This window comes from Mustela nivalis (assembly GCF_964662115.1).
Source record: "Mustela nivalis genome assembly, chromosome: 18".
In the NCBI taxonomy this organism is placed as follows: Eukaryota; Metazoa; Chordata; class Mammalia; order Carnivora; family Mustelidae; genus Mustela; species Mustela nivalis.
Window position 1 is genome coordinate 25,965,631 of NC_139037.1, and position 19,702 is coordinate 25,985,332.

At 50.4% G+C, this 19,702-nt stretch overlaps 1 protein-coding gene across 1 annotated transcript in view; it reads left to right on the plus strand.

Moving 5' to 3' along the window:
• Positions 1 to 19,444, plus strand: part of CNGB1 (cyclic nucleotide gated channel subunit beta 1) — a gene marked incomplete at its 5' end in the record, with an annotated part of 64,397 nt that extends 44,953 nt beyond the window's left edge. Inside the window, 7 exons of the mRNA XM_082712547.1 lie at positions 231 to 390; positions 2,546 to 2,643; positions 2,743 to 2,826; positions 5,886 to 6,004; positions 6,260 to 6,406; positions 13,621 to 13,837; positions 16,426 to 19,444. Coding sequence (XP_082568673.1) covers positions 231 to 390; positions 2,546 to 2,643; positions 2,743 to 2,826; positions 5,886 to 6,004; positions 6,260 to 6,406; positions 13,621 to 13,837; positions 16,426 to 16,692 — 1,092 coding nt within the window. The 3' untranslated portion in view covers positions 16,693 to 19,444. The remainder of the gene's footprint in view (positions 1 to 230; positions 391 to 2,545; positions 2,644 to 2,742; positions 2,827 to 5,885; positions 6,005 to 6,259; positions 6,407 to 13,620; positions 13,838 to 16,425) is intronic.
• Positions 19,445 to 19,702: the final 258 nt, after the last annotated feature.

A 19,702-nucleotide genomic window follows, 5' to 3' on the forward strand; every position in this document is an offset into this window, starting at 1 on the left:
GAGGCATTTCCTCGTAGCAGGTGCTGTTCTCGGCAGCCTCACCCCGCCCTTCCCATGTCCACACTGGAAGCAGAATTTCTCCCGTCGGCAGCCTCCTCTGTGTGCAGACATGGGTCCCCTCTCTCCTGGGCCCCTTCCTCATGCACCCCCAGTCTGAGTAGATACACAGGCTCACAACTCATGGTCCCAAAGTCCCACTCTGCCCCTTGACGCTTCCTCCTTGCGCCTAGATGAGAGACGTGGTGGGGGCCGCCACCGCCGGGCAGACCTACTACCGCAGCTGCATGGACAGCACTGTGAAGTACATGAACTTCTACAAGATCCCCAGGTCCGTGCAGAACAGGGTCAAGACCTGGTACGAGTACACCTGGCAGTCCCAAGGCATGCTGGGTAAGACAGGTGCCCCAGCTACCACCAGCTATCCCCTGTCCCCTCCTCCCTGACCCCCCTCCCTGCTCCTACCAGCTATCCTCTGGTCCTGCCTCTAACCCGTGTCCCTGAGGTCCTGAGCACTGGTGCCTCTTGGCTGTGGCCCCAACATATTCAAGTGAAGGGGGACCCAGGGAAGCCCATGAGATGCCCCAAGCTGGGCCATCAGGAGACCCCTGAAGACTTGAGGGCCTTGTCTTCTGGGTGTCCTGCTTGCCCTCCCTTCTCTTCCCCTGCCTTGAAATGCATCCCTCTCAGAGATGGAAGTACAGCTGAAATCAGGACAGAAGGAAGATCCCCTCTCTTCTCTTTCCATAGACACACACACACACATATATATTTAAAGATTTCATTTACTTATTTTTTTAAAGATTTTATTTATTTATTTGTCAGAGAGAGAGGGAGAGAGAGCGAGCACAGGCAGACAGAATGGCAGGCAGAGGCAGAGGCAGAGGGAGAAGCAGGCTTCCCGCCGAGCAAGGAGCCCGATGCGGGACTCGATCCCAGGACACCGGGATCATGACCTGAGCCGAAGGCAGTTGCTTAACCAACTAAGCCACCCAGGCATCCCTTATTTACTTATTTGAGAGTGAGAGAGAGATCGATCATGAGCAGGGAGGAAGGGTAGAGGAGAAGCAGACACCCCACTGAGCAGGGAGCCCAATGTGGGACTCAATCTCAGGACCCTGGGATCATGACCTGAGCTGAAGACAGACACTTAACCGACTGAGCCACCCATGTACCCCTACACATACACTTTTTGTAAGCTTGATGTTATGCTTTGCTTCTGAAATTCTTCAGCTGCAGCAATGCATATAACTCCCCACTGTTTCTCCTTTTTTGGCAATGATGGGGTGTACTCAGTAATTCCTGGGAAGTGGGGGAATCTGACCTGTGCACTGTTTTCAGGTGTAGTACCGTTTTCCTGAGTTGGAAATGGAACGCTTAATGAAATGTGAATATGCTACTTCTGTGTTAATTAAGTCACAATTTTTCCCCCAGTCTCTCTCTCTCTCTCTTTTTATCTTTGGGAACTAGTAATTTTGTTTTCAGAGCTTAGACATCATTCTGGAAGCTACTGATGAGCTGGTGGGCCACTGGCACTGTGTCTTAGGGTCCCTCAACACACTCAGCTTATTCAAGGGCCCCCTGCTTCCATGGGCTTTCCTCTGGCCTCGAAGAAGCCACACTTGAGCTCCAAGGTCTCCTGAGCCGAGGGTGGACAGCGAGCGGTCGAGGCAGTGTTAGTGTCCCTGGCTGGTGTGCTCACTCTGTACAAGGCATGGTTCCCTCCATCGCGTCATTCCATTCCAGGGACAGCCCTGTGACATCTAAATCATTGCCCCCTTCTCCAGGGGCACATATGAAGGACCAGAGCGGGTTTCCAGCTGCCCAGGTCATGCAGATCCACACTTGAACCCATGAATGATTGTGGTGCAGTGGGGCATCAGGATTAGGTCAAGTTAGTTCATTTCCGGTCCCTAGTACAGGCATTCATTCCAGTGTGCCAGGCTCTCTGCTGGGCACTCAGCCCTCATCATGGGCAAAGCAGACTGGGACAGGCCCTGGAGCCCCATGGCCCCAGGTGTGATACGGACTCCATTCTCCCCCCCCCCCCAGCCCCTTCCTGGAGGTTTCTGTTACAGTTTCTGTAAACTGGGCACGGTGGTAGCGGGCACCTGTTGGGTTGTTGGGAGGATTTAATACAACCATCTTTGTAAAGCACTTTGTAAAAACTGTGTTCAATTTACTCTAGCTCTTGCTAACGTCCTCAGAGCATGAGAAGCGCAGACTAGCAGGAGTAAACCGTTGCAATAGGGGTGTGGTCAGCACGTCCATACAGAGACTGCTGAACCTAATAGCTGGTGTGAGGATCTTGAGGGAAGGCTTCCTGGAGGAGGTGATATTTAGTAAGGGGTTCTAAAGAAGCAGTAGAAGTTAACTAAGGAAGTACATGGTGGTGTTCCCCGAAGAGGGAAAAAAGCCCAGAGAGGGACTCTTCCAATACAGTGTGGCTCTGGGTGGCAGAGGAATGGTGTGGCCCCGTGTGTGCATGTGTGGGGGCGGGGGGGAGAGCGGGATGTGCCTCTGATTGTTGCCAGCATCTTCTTTGCAGACGAGTCAGAACTGATGGTGCAGCTTCCAGACAAGATGCGTTTGGACCTTGCCATTGACGTGAACTATAACATCGTCAGCAAAGTGGCTCTCTTCCAGGTAGTGCCCACCCAGCACCCCTGTCCCCGGGGTTCTGGGGAGCCCTAAGACCCTACCCTCCTCTAAACAGGCATTCTTTCCCCCTCCTCTTGGGGACAGGGCTGTGACCGGCAGCTGATCTTTGACATGCTGAAGAGGCTCCGTTCTGTCGTCTACCTGCCCAACGACTACGTGTGCAAGAAGGTGGGTGGCCCCAGACGGCTGCAAGGCCAGCTGAGGCTCCCAGCGCACCCGCCAGCCCTGAGCTGGGCTGAAGGGGGTGCCTCTGGAGGCCAGGAGGGTCGGCAAGCCCAGGGAGAGCTGCGCCCAGGCCTCCCGGCTTATTCGGCCCCGAGGAGCCTTTGTCTGGCCCCAGGCGGGCACTGAGCTCCAGTGTGCCTCAGACCTTGTTCTCTTGGCACAGGACCAGGGGAGCCAGGACGAGGAACCCCACTTTCCAGAAAAGGAAAGTGAGGAGCCTCACGAGAGGTAGGGCCCTGACTGTGCCGACGGAACAGCTTCCAGGGTCTTGGTCTTCCTATCAGGAAAACGGAGTGGAGGAGGGCCTGGGTTAGGTCACAGGCTGCAAACCGAGGGCCTTCTCATAGGGGCAGCCCATACAGTGTTTTGTGGTTTTTTAGGTGTTCTTTTTTTCCTAATCTTAAAAACAAAACCCAATGTTGACTTTGTCCCCAACCTTTACAAATTTGAAGGTTTCACATAAAAATCCAGATGTCTAGCTAAAAACAGAGCCCCATTTTCCCAAATAGCAAGAGTCACCTGGGTGGAGAAGGGGTTGCCCCCAATGAGGATGGCACCCTCCCTCCCGATGCCACAGGCCCCACCTTTCCCCGCTACCCCATACCAGGCTCTCTTCACTCCTTCATCCGCCCATCTGATCCTGGAAAATATTTGCACTTGAACCTAGGGATACCCAGCGTCAAGGCCCTTTCTGCTCCCATTCCCCACTCAAGGTGAGACCAGTGCCCTCTGGGCAGTGAGTGGTTAGGACGAAAGGGCACGAACTTGGAATTCAGTCCCCTTGTTAGAGGCCTGTAAAGGCTGGGTGTGTGTACAGAGGTGAAAATAATGCCCACGCAACCCCTGTGCGACTCAGAAAACTTCAGCCCAAGAAGGCCCCCATCTCCAAGTTGTATGCTGTATAGCAGTGAAGTTTCTGGAAGCAGAGAGCCTGGAGAAATGGGGAAATAGTGCTACAGATGGTTGAAAACTTAAAGCTGCAGCCCTAGAGGCCAAGATGGGATTGAGAACAATAGAGCGATTTGTCTGACACAGGCTCCTTCCTAGCTGTGCCTCCTTGGGGCAAGTGGCTTACCCTCTCTGAGTCTCTTCTTATGGGTGAAGGAGGTATGTTGCTGGTGTTCCCTCCCGGGGTGGGGGTGGGGGTTGTAATGGTTGAATCAGCTGTACCTACAGAGCTAGGTGCCATTGCTGCTGTAGCTGTCTTTGGGGGTAATGTAGAACTTGCTGGCAAATGAGGAAGGCTGAACGAGGTGGAGGGGGTTGGCAGAGGGACCTTGAAGTGAACACTTGATAAGCAAGTGTGAATGGTGCCCCCTGCTGTCCAGTTTTGCTATGTGATGATCTCGCTGAGTCACCCCTGGGACACCATGCACCCCCACCCCACCCCCGCCGCCCACCCCAGGGCTGAGGGGGAGCTCTGTAGACCCTTCAGCCCCGTGTCAAATTGGACACAGAAACAGGGACATGAAGCTTTCTTCCTGTTTGTTAAGGCTCCCATGCCTGTTCACACACATTGTTCAATGAATCCAAAGTGTCCTCAATTGACCTATCCCTGCTGTCTCTCCTCTTAAACATGTCAGGTGCGATGGACAGGGAGAGGGGCGTTGTGAGGGCATAAGGATTAGAAGGTGCATGGCAGACTGGGTATTTTTTTTCTTTCCTTTTTTTTTTTTTTTTTTAATTTTAAGAGATTTTATTTATTTGAGATAGAAAGAGCGAGAGAGCATGAGCAGGGGGCAGAGGGAAAGGGAGAAGCATACTCCTTGCTGAGCAGGGAGTGCGATGTGTAGCCCCATCCCAGGACCCTGGGATTGAGACCTGAGCTGAAGGCAGACGCTTAACCGACTGAGCCACCCAGGCGCCCAGCCTATATATTTCTGATTGCAGTCCAAAGCAAGCCATTCAAGCAGGCATGATTCCATTCATTTGCTCTAACTTGGGATTAAGACCATTGCCTTAGTCTGCTGCAGCTGTTCTGACGAAGGACCAGAGACTGGGCAGCTTAAGCAACAGAAACACGTTGTTTCTGCGTTTGGAGGCTGGAAGTCCAATACCAAGGTGTCAGTGGGATTGGCTCCTTCTTGGGGCTGTGAGGGAGGGATCTGTTCCTCTCTCCTTGGCATATAGATGTCTGTCCTCTCCCTGTGTAACTTTACATCATCATCTCGGTATGCCTGTCTTTGTGTCCAAATATCCCCTTAAGAGGGACACCAGTCACATTGGATTAGGGGCCCACTCACCTCCAGTATGACCTCATCTCAACTTAACGAATGAAATCTTCAATGACCCTATCTCCAAAGAAGGTCGCATTCTGAGCATCTGGGGGTGAGGACTTCAACATACGGATTTGGGAGGGACACCATTCAACCCACAGCACCCATGAGGTCTGAAAGCAGACTGGGCCCCAATCCCCACTTTCCCAGGCCCTAGCTTTGCAACCTCAGGCAAAGGGGTCCTACCCCAGAGCTGTGGAGGACTAAGCAGGCCCAGCACTTAGAGCAATGCCTCACTCAGAAAAATGTTGCACGAGAGCTGGACTTCGTGACTGATATCGTTATCACTGCTGTTTCACCTAGCAAATGCTTACCGAGCTCCTAAGGTGACACGTCCTAGGCACGGGTATCAACGTATTGTATGAACCACGGCTAATTTTTTCCATGTCTCCGGCCCTCCATTGGCGTGTATAATTGGGAATTTGTAGAATACCATTACACTCGCACCTTCTCGCTAACCTAGCACTTTCCTCTCCATCACACCACTAACTCCCCCACAGAATCTCATCAGGCAGGCCAGGGGTGGCCACTCTTCCCAATCCACAGATGGGGAGACTGAGGCCCCAGAGAGGAAGTGAGTGGCCTTGCTTCACACACCATGTCAGTGGTGAGCTGGACGCCACCCCAGGTTCCTCTGCTCTGTGCCAGCGGCCTCCGGGCCCAGCCCTGCCAGTCTTCTGGTCACTTCTGATGATGGCAGAGGGGTTCAGCACTTCTCTGTTTCAGGGGGAGATTGGTCGAGAGATGTACATCATCCAGGCGGGACAGGTGCAGGTCCTGGGTGGCCCTGATGGGAAGGCCGTGCTGGTGACACTGAAGGCTGGATCCGTGTTTGGAGAAATAAGGTCAGGGGGGAAGCTGGGGTAAGATGGGCAACCCTGGGCAAGCTGTGGTGGTGGTAGCCAAGGGGGGAACCTCTTCCTCAGGGACCCTTTGGCGGGTCTGAGGAAGCCGTGCGTGGATGCTGACATATTGGGGTGGGCCCCAGCTCTTGGGTGTGTGGGGCCACCCTGTGCTCTGGGCAATGGGAGGAAAGGGACATTTTAGCAGGATCTCAACCCCAGCCTGCCAGGTCTCACCTCCTCCCTTCTCTACCCCAGCTTGCTGGCTGTTGGGGGCGGGAATCGGCGCACGGCCAATGTGGTCGCCCACGGGTTTACCAACCTCTTCATTCTGGACAAGAAGGACCTGAATGAAATTTTGGTGCATTACCCTGAGTCTCAGAAGTTACTCCGGAAGAAAGCCAGGTACATTTTTTTATTTAAAAAAAAAATCCACATATATGTCAGTGCACATTTCTTGAGGACTAAACCTTTATCTTACCTACCATAGTACCTTATCCCAATTAGGAAATTCAGAATTGAAATGATGCTACTACTCCATCCCCAATCCATCTTCAGATTTGGCCAATTGTCCCAATCATGCCTTTTATGGCCTTTTCTGTCTTCTTTTCTGTTCCTGGATCCAGTGTGGGTTTCCCCAGTTTCATCACATAGCCTCATATCTTCAGTCTCCTTGGATCTGAGATGGCCCCTCAGCCTTTTTCCATCTTTGGTGACTTGGACTTCTTTGAAGAGGACAGGCCCATTATTTTGCGGGATGTCCCTTCATTTAGGGTTAGCTGATGTTCTGATATTTTCTCATGATTATCTTCAGGTTTTGCATGGGGGAAGGAATGTCTGAGAAGTGATGTGGTGGGGCACCTGGCTGGTTCCCTTGGTAGGGCATGCAACTCTTGATCTCAAGGTTGTGAGTTCAAGCCCCACGTTGGGCATGGAGCCTACTTAAAAAAAAAAAAAAAAAAAAAAAAAAGTGATGTTGCATTCCTCTTAGTGCGGCGTATCGAGAGGCACCAGCTGCTGGTTTCTCCCAGTATTGATGATTTTCCCTTTGATCACTTGGTAAGGTTTCTGCACTCTAGAGTTAACGTTTTTCTCTTTGTAATTAATAAGTATTTAGTGGGGAGTCAGTCTGAAGCTATCTAGACCTCCTGTTTCCCATCAAGTAAGCCTTCATTCGCTATATTCAGCATCCACTGAGAGCTCCTTGCTAAATCAGCGATTGCTATCATGGTTGCAGAATGGTGATATTTTTGATTCCGTCATGCCTTCCACGTTTATTAGGAGCCTTCTACTGTGAGGAAGAGCTTCCTCTTCTTTCCCATTTCTTCACTTATTCATTTATCTATATCAATGTAGATTTGTTTTGTTCTGTAAATATCCTGTAACAATCACTGTTTTGGTGCTCAGATTGTTCCAGATTTGGCCAGGAGGTCCCTCTTCAGCCTGGCCCTTGTGACTCCTTGTTATGTCTCCAAAATATTTCAGCTCTTCCTTGCTTACAAGCACAGTGAGATGCTCCAGGCTCATCTTTTGACTTTCTCTGCCACATCCCTGGAAATGGCCATTTCTCCAAGGAGCCTCGATTCCTTGCACATGGGAATGGTTTTTAGAAACCACCATCTGTGTGCTACATGTGCTCACGGCTTCTAGGCTCCCAAGTGGACAGAGCTGGGAAACACGCCCACATGCCCACCGGTATATCTACAATTGCAAATCTACATATACACATGTATCTAAGTTTGTGTATATATCAACATGCATTTGTCCGTCTGTATCTCTCTCTGTATCCATCTAACAATTTTGGTCCAACACCACAGAGTCTTTCTAATCTTCTCCTTTTCCCTATTTTGCAAATTCCTTCCCCATCACTGAGAAATTTGACTCTCTTTACCCTTAACACGTTCACTCATTTATTCAGTCCTATAATACAGACAAAGAAATTTCAGAATTGCTATCCCAGAGCCCTGGGGAGATGGGGAAGCCTTCCCAGCAGAATTTAATATTGGGGGCTGTTCTTCTTGTCGTTAGCCTAAGTACCTATGAGTTAAGTGTTATGTTCAGAGTTACTTGGATTCGTTTTCTTTTGCCTCCCTTAAGGACGGTTGTTCATTTGAAATTACCCAGGCTCGTGTGTTTCGGTTTGCACTCTCTTCTTTTAGGATTCCTCCTGCCCCGATCCTTGTTGATTTATTTTTGTTTTGAATATGTCAAGCATTAGCAGGGTACCACAAGTCACAGTGCAACAAAATGGTGTGCCTGGAGAAGTCCCAGCTCCCCCCGACTTGTTGTGCCCAGCCCTGGAGGAGCCCAATCTCATTAGTTTCTGCTGCTTCCTTAGTGTGCTTCCTTTTGCAAAAATAGGCAGATGGGAGAATATTTAATTTTCCCCTTCTTACACAAAATGTAGCATACTATAGATTTTCTTTTAAACTTTGCTTTTTTTCACATGACAACCGATCCTGGAAAACATTCTCTCTCAGTCCATAGACCCATCAGTTTCCTCATTCCTCTGACAGTTGCAGAGCATTCCTATGAATGGAAAGTTAGAGTTCCAATATTTTGCAATTATAAACAGCATCACAGTGAATAACCTTGTGCCTCTGTATTTTGTACTATTGAAGACTGGGTAACTTTTTATTATTTATTTATTTTTTAAAAAATATTTTATTTATTTATTTGACAGACAGAGATCACAAGTAGGCATAGAGGCAAGCAGAGAGAGAGAGAGGAGGAAGCAGGCTCCCCATGGAACAGAGAGTCCGATACAGGGCTTGATCTCAGGACCCTGAGATCATAACCTGAGCCAAAGGCAGAGGTTTAGCCCACTGAGCCACCAAGGTGCCCCTAGAGTGGGTAACATTTTAGGGAAGTGGTTTTTTGCTTTCAGATCCTTAAGATCAGGCTTTAAGCTGAGTGACAGAGGTAACATGGGTGTGCTAGAAAAATCTACAACAGGCTTGGGAAGGTGATGGGGCTCATGTCCTATCCATGTGAGGTACTGGCCATGTGGCCTTGGAAAAGTTGCTTAACCTCTCTGGTCTCAGTTTTCTGCAATTCTGTAATTCTCTTACTTTGTTTTTGGGAAAATTAAATAAAATAGGGTGTGTGCAAATGTCTCCACCAGGGTACCTGACATGTGGGAGAGCTCAGTGAACGTTCATAATAATAATTGTTCCTCTTTATCCATTAAATTCTCTCCGTAATTTTCCCATTGGATGAAGCCTTTTATTTATTTTTTAAAGATTATTTATTTATTTATTTGATAGACAGCAATCTCAATTAGGTAGAGAGAGAGAGAGAGAACGGAAGAAGCAGGCTCCCCGCTGAGCAGAGAGCCCAATGCGGGGCCAGATCCCAGGACCTTGGGATCATGACCCGAGCCGAAGGCAGAGGCTTTAACCCACTGAGCCACCCAGGCACCCCTGGATGAAGCCTTTTAAATTTACATATCTCGTTTTTCCTCCATTGCCTTTTACCCCATATTCCTATTTTCTATCTCATGCTATGAAATGACACAAAAAATAAACTACACAGAGGGAGGTCATGATAAAGGGCACAACCTTACCAACATCCACTCATAGCTCATAATCATTTACTGAGCACATAGTTCTGGGCCCTGGGGACACAGCAGGGACCAAATAAAGTTGCCTTTCTAGTAGGGGAGGCCGACCATAGCGAAATGAATGATTCTGTGATGTGTCAGCTATGAGGAAACAGAAAGCCACACCAAGGAGACAGTGGTGAGGAAGGGATTTCCTTGAGATAGGTTGCTCAGGAAAAGCCATTCTGAGGAAGTGGAATCTCAGTGGAGACCAGCACAGAATGGAAGAGTGAGCGGGACTGCTTGCAGGGAAGAGCATTCCAGCCAGAGGGAACAGCCGCTGGAAAGGCCCTGCAGAGGAGCAGCCGCGGTGTGTGTGGGCAGACCAGCCAGAAAATAAGCATAGCTTGGTGCGGGCTGGGAGCAGTCAAGGGGATGAGAGTGGGTAGGTCTTGGAGGTGAAGCCCTGCAATGGCTTTGGGTCTTGGTCTGAGGGAGATGGCAGCCTTGTAGGGTTTTACACAGCCTGGTGGCTTGATGTGACTTAGGTTTTCACAGGACCCCTTTGGCAAGGTAAGAGGATGCCATGTCGAGGTTAGAGCATAATATACACAGGATGCTGGGGGGGGGGGTCCCCTGAGGAAGGAAGCTGCCCCATAACTCAACTTACCAGTTTGCTCTTAAGGAAGCTATGGGGCCCTTCCAAAGGCTGGTCTGTCCGACCTTCTCCCACCAAATCTGCCCACTTCCCCTGACTCTCCCCGAGGAGCAGGGAAGCACAGTCAACCCTCATTACTCAACGTATTTACGATTCTGTATCTGCAATTCACCTACTCACTGAAATGTGTTCGGAACCCCCAAATCAGCGCTCATGGGCAGCCCCAGTCATTCGCGGATGTGTGTAGAGAGACCAGTGAGAGATTAGAGTTGTCCTAAGTGCACGTTTCCAGCAGAAGCTGACCAAGGGGACGCTCTGCTTTATTGTTTCAACCCAGAAGCGTCTGAACACTGGTCAACAAGTCTTTCCATGGGCCGTTCAGCACCGCAGTGTCCATAGTTCTGTGACTGTCATTGGCGATGTGGCCCTGAAGTGTGGTGCTGAGGTGTGTTCCTTATGGCAGGGAGGCTGGGATGTCCCGGATGGAGAAGGCACGCGGGTTAGATAAGCTTCGCTCAGGCATGGCTCACAGAGCTGTGGGGCATGAGTTCGATGTTAACGAAACTGCAGGTTCAATCAGATGTCATTAAACAGGAACACAAACAAGTATTGATCAGTTGCCGAAGTGTTGTCGTGAGAGGCTCACCAGAAACCCAACGTTGTATTTCCATTGGAAGCGATGGTTTCGGTGTTCAGTAATGCAGCATTTGTTTTTTTTGTTTTTTTTTTTTTAAGATTTTATTTATTTATTTGACAGAGAGAGATCACAGCAGGCAGAGAGGCAGGCAGAGAGAGGGGAAAGGAAGTAAGCAGGCCCCTGCTGAGCAGAGAGCCCGATGCGGGACTCGATCCCAGGACCCTGAGATCATGACCTGAGCCGAAGGCAGCGGCTTAACCCACTGAGCCACCCAGGTGCCCAGTAATGCAGCATTTGTAGGGACTCCACCAAACGACCTCAAATACTGAGAATTCTACCGTTTCTGTCTGAGAGTGTGCACTGTCCCCGCGGCCCCCGCCTGCCCTTCCTCCCGCTGCAAGAGGAGCAAGACCGTGAAAGCCAGGTTTGCAGCTGCCGCCCACTTCTTTGGCTAGGGTAGGTGAGGGCTCGGCCAGTCAGCTAGGACCCCGCAGGGGCTGCTGACCCGTGTGGGGAGAGCCTGCTGCCGCCCTGCCCTGTGCTGGAGAAGGTGCAGAGAGAGGAGGAGCCATCCGGTCCTGCCGCACAGAGGCCCTGGGACCAGCTCTGTGGCCTGATTCATCAGAGAGCCGGGCTCCCTGGATAGGCAGGCTTCAGGACAGAGGCAAGGGGTGGTGAGAAAGCTCTGCCCATCAAAAAAAGAAGACGCGGTCTGAGAACCCCAGGGCCTGGGATGTCTGAGCTGGTGAGAGCCATGTGTGGGATTCTGTCTCAGCTCCCTACTCTATAGAGGGGGACCTGGGGCTCTAGAGGAGGGGAGGGTTCAGCTCTCTGGCTTGGCTGCTCCAAGAGATGGGGCAAAAAGCTTTCCATGCATGCCACTTTCTCCAGGGGTGAATGTGCGATCCTGCTTATAGGAAAACACGTCATCTAAAAGTGAGGAGAAATTTTCCTGACTCTGGAAATGTCCCAGAAGCCAGAGCAATGTTTCAAAAGAGAGACGGCCATTAGCCCTCAGCAAAGGTCCCACAGAGAGTTCTTTTGTGTCATCTCTGAACCACGCTGAGCCTTCCCACAGACGGTCGTGCTGTGAATTATGGACTGAATAACACAGGTGACGGTGCCAGGCATGAAGAGGCCTCGGATGAATTCTCTGAATTCTCGTGTTTGTGTTCTCCTGGGGGAGCCCCAGCCAGAAAACGCCAGTCTTGGCCAATTAATATCAATATGCACAATTTAAATCCATTGCCTCTGATTAGATAAGCAGCCAGCAACGGCCTCATTTTTAAACAAACAAGTTTGCTGGAGCCCTGATGAATGAATTTGCCAATTAGGAGTCTAGGCCTGCTAGATTGCAGACGAAATCCATTTGTTCTTGAGCCAAATCGTGCATCATGTAACGTGAACAATTCCCTATCAAAGGCTGGGGCTCTCTGTTCCATGGAAGAGTCTATCCTTGTTTACAGAGCAGGGTGGCATACTGCCTTTAGATCTGAGGTTGTTTTTTGTTTTTGTAAGATTTCATTCATTTATGTGACAGAGGGAGAGATCATGAGTAGGCAGAGAGGCAGGCAGAGAGAGGGGGAAAAGCAGGCTCCCTGCTGAGCAGAGAGCCTCATGCGGGGCTCGATCCCAAGACCCCCGAGATCATGACCTGAGCCGAAGGCAGAGGCTTAACCCACTGAGCCACCCTAGATCTGAGTTTTAATTCTGCCCCTGCCACTTCCTAGCTGTGTAACCTTGGGAAAATTAACTTACCCCTTCTGGTCTTCCATATCTATTTGAAATGAGGGAGAAAAATCCTTCCTAAGAGGATTTTGTGGGATTTAAATGACTAAGTATGTATTGATTATCTGTATCACACGTTTAGTAGCTTAAAATCATATATATACGTATTACTGCAGAGCTTCTGTGAGTCACAAGTCTGGGACGGCTTTGGTGGGTCTGTTCCAAGGCCATCATCAAGGTGCTGGCCAGAGCTGAGTCTCATCTCAAGTCTCCCTGGGGAAAGGACCTGCTTCCAAGGTCACCTGAATTCTGTTCCCTGTGGTTGTAGGACTGGAGGCCTCTGTTCCCAGCTAATTGTTGGCTGGTGGCTGTCCTTGGTTCTTGCCACGAGGGCCTCAGACATGACCCCTGGCTGCAGCAAAGTCGGGAAGGGAGAGTGTCCTTGCAAGACAGTGATCACCTTCCTCTGTGACATGTTCACAAAGGGGATGTCTCATCACCTTTGCTGTATTCTACTGGTCAAAAGCAAATCACCCATTCCCCTCGTCCTCGATGGGAGGGCATCACACAGAGACATAGACAGCAGGATGGGGCACCCCCGGGGGCCACCAGAACACCTGTAAAGGACCAAGCCCAGGGCCTGACACTCATTAAGTGTTGACAGAGGTGACAACGAAGATGGTGACATGACAAAAAAGCCAAAGGAAGAGAAGAAAAGCTTTGGTCTTTTTTCATCTGGGTACCCTGTTTCTGAGTTCATCTGTTAGAACATCATTCAGTATTTCCTGTGTGACCTCACAAAAGTGACTCAACCCCTCTGAGCCTCCGATACCTCCTCTATAACGTCCAGACCGTAAGACCCATGTCATTCCGGTCGTTCCAATCATTCACTGATACGTGCATCAAGCCCTTAGCACTGGGCTTGCTCACAGACTCAGCGAGGACAACCCACCCCTCCCCTGCCCCCCAGAGCTACACCAGACGGCCCTCCACAGACATACCTTTCTCCTCTCCGGGGGCAAGCTTGTGACCGGGCTAACACTGCTCTCTTTCAGGCGCATGCTGAGAAACAACAACAAGCCCAAGGAGCCCAAGAGCGTGCTCATCCTGCCACCCCGGGCAGGCACCCCCAAGCTCTTCAACGCCGCCCTCGCCGCAGCAGGAAAGATGGGCAAGGGGGCCAAAGGCGGCAAGCTTGCCCACCTGAGGGCCCGGCTCAAAGAGCTGGCTGCGTTGGAGGCCGCGGCGAGGCAGCAACAGCTGCTGGAACAGGTAACGTGGTGGGGAAGCAGCCAGCATCTCAACTTGGTGCCAGAGCATGGACCATACCTTTCATTGTGGGGAATGTCCGTCCCTCCCGCCCCCTCGCCCCGCCCCCACTGGCTTCCTATCTGTAGAGATGCCTTAGGAGGCAAGTGACAGAAATGCAGGTCACTGTGCCAGCTCACATTAGCTTAAGGGAACAGGGAAATGATTGGGTCAAGGAGCGGAAAAACTCAGGCAAGGCTGGATCCCCAAATCTCTGACATTGCCAGTGGGACTCGCTTTGCCTTTCCGTCATTGCTGCTTCCCTCGAAGCTTCAGATCGCAAGAGCACTACGATGGTTGGTGTCCTGGTTTAGCAGCTCCCACCGAAAGCCCCTCTCGCCCCGTGATTCCAGCGAAAGTCCCAGGGTTCACTGTCATTGGATGGAATCGGGTCACGTGTCAATTCCTGAGCCACTCGCGTGGTGCCCTAGGGGAGTCCAGGCTCCTGTGCCCACCCCGGGTTGAGGGGGGCCATGCCCCCAAGGGGAGTCCTGGTGCTGTTGCAGAGGTGGGAGCAGTGGGTGTGGGCAGGGAAGGTCTCTCCCCAGATGGCAGTGATGTTCTCATATTTAATATTTGTGTCGGTGACAATTTAAGAGGTTTGAAGAGAAAAAACCCTGCCGACAGGCACAATGCCGACTTGTCCCCGCCCTCGGAAATCTGAAGGGAATTTTAAAATTAGTTCTGGGACTCTTTTCTGTGACTAATGCCAAAAATGCCAATTAGAATGATTGCACTAATTATGACTATTCACGACTGTCCTTTAGGGAGGCTGTTGGGAAGGGGGGCGGTGGGTAGGCAGGAGCTCAGTGGCAGGGAGGGTGCGGCAGTCTACACGACAGAATTCAAAGGAGCCCAGGGGACTCAGTTTCAACTGAGGCTCCGTTCAGAGTCCAGAGGACCCATCTGGAGATCATTTGACATCTAGAGTCTGGGAGGTGACATCAAATCTATGCAGGGTTCCAAGATATTCTCAAGATGCAGTCACCGTTGGCCCCTGATGGAGGGCACACAGTATTGTCTGGCTCACCAAGTGCCAGGGTCAAGGTCGAGACAGCAAGCTGGGGTCTTTAGTGCTGACTGCTGCGTGGGAATGAGTGGACATGAACTCCAAGACTGTTCTTAGTATGGTGAAAGGCTTTATCCAGGCTTGTTGCTCCAGAGTATTTATTAGCTTTTCACCCAGGCGGCTTGGAGAGGTGCATTAAATTTGCATGAGAATTCTAATAAAAGGCAGTTTTAGAACAATCAGGGCAGAATGGCAGAGGAGCTCTGAAATAACAATCCAAAGACAAGGGTCTGATTCCCAAGTCTGTCACCGCCAGCGCAGTGCCCTGAGGAAGCTCCTCACGCTCCCTGAGACCAGATCACCTATGGTTGCCACAGGAATGAAGCAGGATAGCTCGGAGAGCTTTTGAAAAGCCTTTTGAACATGATGAACCACCTGACAACCTGCCCATGATTCTTCTGGTTCCATTCATAGCAGGAAGCTTCTGGAAGTCCCGTAACAGGCACCATCCCACCCTGGAAGGGCGTTGTCAGAGTTTAGGGTGAGCAGGAGAAGGCGGAACAGGTGCACCCAAACATGCAGGAACAAGGAAGCGGAGGGAGATGTGTCCCCAGAGCTGCCTTGGGTTCTACTAGGAGTGGGGTTCCCCGCCATACTTCCTTTCCTTCATCACTCTGTGGTTTGAGTAAACCTCAAGGTGGTTTTCTTCTTCAGGAGCATGCTGACTACTCTCATTTTAAATTCACTACCACTATCTCAAGTAGGTGTTGGATAGCTGGGGACCATTCCGGTCTCCTCCTCTGTGGGCCTCTCCCTTCCATTTATGTCCAGGTAAAGGTGGGTCACACAGGGCAGGGCAGGTAATGGGTATCCACGAAGGCTTAGATTTTTACCGATACCCAGACTATGGCCAGTGTCCCCAGGAACCCCGAAGGCTGGAGGCTGGAAGTCCCCACCAAGTCTCCAAACATGGGGGTTCAGCCCAGCCAAATGCCAGTGGTAGCCTGCCCATTCTCCTGTAGCATGGGGGTGGGGGTGGGGGTCTCCACCTTTGAGACCTTCCAGAAAGGGCGTCATCTCAGCCTTTATCTTGTTTGCTTAGAAATGTTCTCCTTCACCCAGGAGCATCCAGCTCTGGTAACCAGGGTGGACAGGGCAGCCAGGGGGACTGGGCTTAGCTTTGCAAAATCCTCCCTGGCTCCCCCTCCTGGTCACAGCCTCTCTTTCCTCCATAGCTCAGGAGCGGGCTTGAACCTGCAACTTCACTCTGGCTTCTAGCCCTGCCAATCAACAGAGACCAAAAATATCCACTAAATCCAACCGGGACTTTTAATCCCTAAATCTCCCCATAATATATTCTGTTTCTACCAAATAATCCTGATGCCGCTCCGACCTCCCACTTCCCATCCGTTAGATTGCACCCCTGAGCGCTCCGCCATCCTCCTCCTGGGGGCTCCGAGAAGGGGAACGGGAAGGTGTTCAAGACCTTTCCAAGAACTCTCAGCCGTTCTGCTCCTCACCAATCGCCCTTTCCGGATTTCAGGCCAAGAGCTCGCAAGACGCTGCGGGAGAGGTGGGCCCGGCCGCCCCGGAGCAGCCAGCACCGCCGCAGCCGGAGGCCCCGGAGCAACCAGAGCCCCCAGCCCCGCGCTCTCCGCCCCCCGCCTCCCCTGGGAGGCCCGAGGAAGGCGGGGAGTCGGAGGCCGCGCCCTCAGAGCCCTCCGTGCGGATCCGCGTGAGCCCGGGCCCGGATCCCGATGAGGAGACCCTGTCGGTGGAGATCCCGGAGGAGAAGAAGGAGGGCGAGTGAGGCGGCCCCCAGCGCGCCGCTCCCGGCCCGGCAGGTGCAGGCGCGCCCTCCCCGCGCCCCAGGCGGGTCCCCAGCCCCCGCGCCCGGCTCGCGCAGGCCCAGCTTCCCCGGGCACAGTAGAGGCTGTCGTACCTGCCCCGGCCTCGGCTTCTGCCACGGCTCGTCTTGAAGTCAACAAATGTAGTGTTCGTGTCCCTAAGTTCCCTCACCTGAGAACCTTGCCTCTCCCGACTATGGTTTTTAAGAACAAAATTCTTTTCCTATTTTAGAAGTTGATAGAGCAGAGAAGGGGGCTTCAGCACCTGGGAAGCTCCGTTGGCGGCTACAGGGTTATTATGGAATGTTGGAATCTCATCTCCCACATTTCAAGGATAGAAAACCGTGGGCAGATGGGGCGCCTGGCTTGCTCAGCCCCATGGGGCATCTGAGTCTTGATTTCAGGGTCCTGAGTGCGAGTCCCACGTTGGGTGTAGAGATAACTTTAAAAACCTTGTCAGCAGAAAGGGCGGTTATGATATTCTTTGGACTAAATGGGAATCCTGGCTCCCCTGACCTGACGATCCATCCTGGGCAGTCACGTTAGGGACCTTGTGCTCATTCGGGAGGTTAGTGCAGATCTTCCCCAGGCTGTGTTCAGTTCCCAGTCCGATGCCAGTATCTCGGAACAGATCAAATGCAAGTGGGCTTACCGGCTGGGAGCGATTCGGAGAACCTGCCAGTCCGCGGAGTCTGGTCTGTGGGGGATCATGCTTGCTTGCTTTTGACACCCTTGCTCTAACGGTGGTGGCAGCAACTTCCATTAATCCTAGGAGACAGAAATCAACAGCTCACATCACTGACATTCCTGAACCTTCTCCAGATAAGACCTGTTGTTCTGTTTCATTTTAGAGGTTTATTTATTTATCTATCAGAGAGAGAAAGCAAGCACAAGCAGGGAGGAGTGGCAGGTAGAGGGAGAAGCAGGCTCCCCGCTGAACAGGGAGCCCAGTGAGGGACTCGATCCCAAGACCCTGGGATCATGACCTGAGCCGAAGGCAGACTCTTAACCAACTGAGTCAGCCAGGCATTCCCAAGTCCTGTTGTTTTAATGATTCAAGATAAAAGGGGGGTGGGTGGGGTGGGGAGGAATCAGTCAGTCACCGAATATTGGGAGGATTTTATTTGCATACCTAATGGCTCTTAGAGGAGTGGGTGATTAACAACAAAAACTAGTATTCCACCGGCAACAATGAACACAAAAGGCCTGGAATTCCAATAGATACTGCCCACTTTATGTAAAATCACAGGACCTTGCACCCTGCAACAGGGGCCATCGAGGGCTTGCAAATGTGTGTGTTTGTCCATCAGACTAAACGCAGGACATTCATCTCCCCTGTGAAAAAATGACACAATATGGGAGTTGCCAGGCTGCTCTAAGCATTTCCAGATCCCAGGGTGACACATTCATCTAGCTGGTGACTTACCATGTGATCTGAGTCATCACATTGAATAGAATGATGGGCGGCATGATTTTAGCCATTTAAAAAGCTTTTATTAATTTGCTTTCATAGCCAATACCATATTTTCACGGATACGAAAGGCTATGCGGTTCAAATGATCTCTCCTACCCCTGGTGCCCAGGCTGGGAGCAAACCACTACATCAGTTCCTTTCACCCTTCCTTTTTCTCTTTTCTTTTTTTTTTTTTCCCCTGTACACAAATAGTAACATACTAGAGCTGCTGTTGTTTTTCCTTGGATTTATTTGGAAGGTCTTCCCTTCTTAGTACATGGAGGGCGTGCTGATCTTTCATGCCTGCCATCTGGTCCATTGTATGCAAGGACCGTGACGTTGAACGGCTCTCCCAAGGACAGGCGTTGGCAATGTTACCAATCTCATGCTGTTAAAAAAATAAATAAATAAGGCCGCAACACGCAAAAGTCTTATGCATAATTTCATACAGTAAGCACTGTTTCCAAATAGGGGAAGTCTGAAGGTTTGGGCTAATTTTTGTCTTCATCATTCCCATTTATCATACTCATATTTGCACTGCATATTCTAAGATCCAAGCATAGAGAATGCTTCTATCTATAGCCAAGTATTTCAGATGTATCAATACAGTCCATGTATTGCCCTCCAATAGATGGCAAAATGTTTCAAAGGCACCTTCACTGTGAGATCTTATTTTATAAGGAATCTTTTTTTTTATATGAACACACTCATTCTTTTAGATATCAACCCTTGAATGTATACTGCTTATTATATAAAGCGAGAGATTCTTGAGGTTCCCAAGAATTGTCCCGGAAAGAAAATTGATTTTGAAATGAGATTAGCGGTGTCTTAATTTCACTGTGATATTTCATTAAACTTGAAGCTTTCACGAAAGTTGGATAGTAGATAAATTGAATTTGAGGCTAACATTATTCTCCAAATAGAATTGGACTGGTTGGTCGCCAAGGTATGGCTGGTACAGCTCAGAATACTGTAATTCTGCAGATGAAACAGAATCTTTTACTTATGTGTGTTGAATATGTACCGATTTCAAATATCTCCACATTTCCTGTACTGAGGTAGAAAATGAATAGCAAACTATTTTTTTAAGTATATAAATATTTTAAATAAGATTAAAACAGAAGCTGTGTAAAATTTCATTATCAAAATGTGTTTGGCTACCTAGAATATTTTCATCTGTTTTCTTAGCAAACATGAACACTGCACTTAGATGCTGGCTTTCATCCTATTACAATGCATTTTAATTAAAGTGTTTAGACAAATGTTCCTGGCTTATGGATTCATTTCAGAAATTGACCATGTGTGACAGCCGCTTTGGTGAGAAAACTGAGTTTGTTTCCTGGTTCAGGCTCCTCTTATCTGCAAGTGACATCCTGGGGGCTGTCATCCATCCTGCGTTCCTGTTGCTGGAGGGACATTCTTGCGGCACACCCCTCCAAGGGCCCTAGGACTCGAAGAGCCTCAAAAACAGCCTCCTTGCATCTGGTCAAACCCTACTGGTCTCACCACGCCGACTGCTT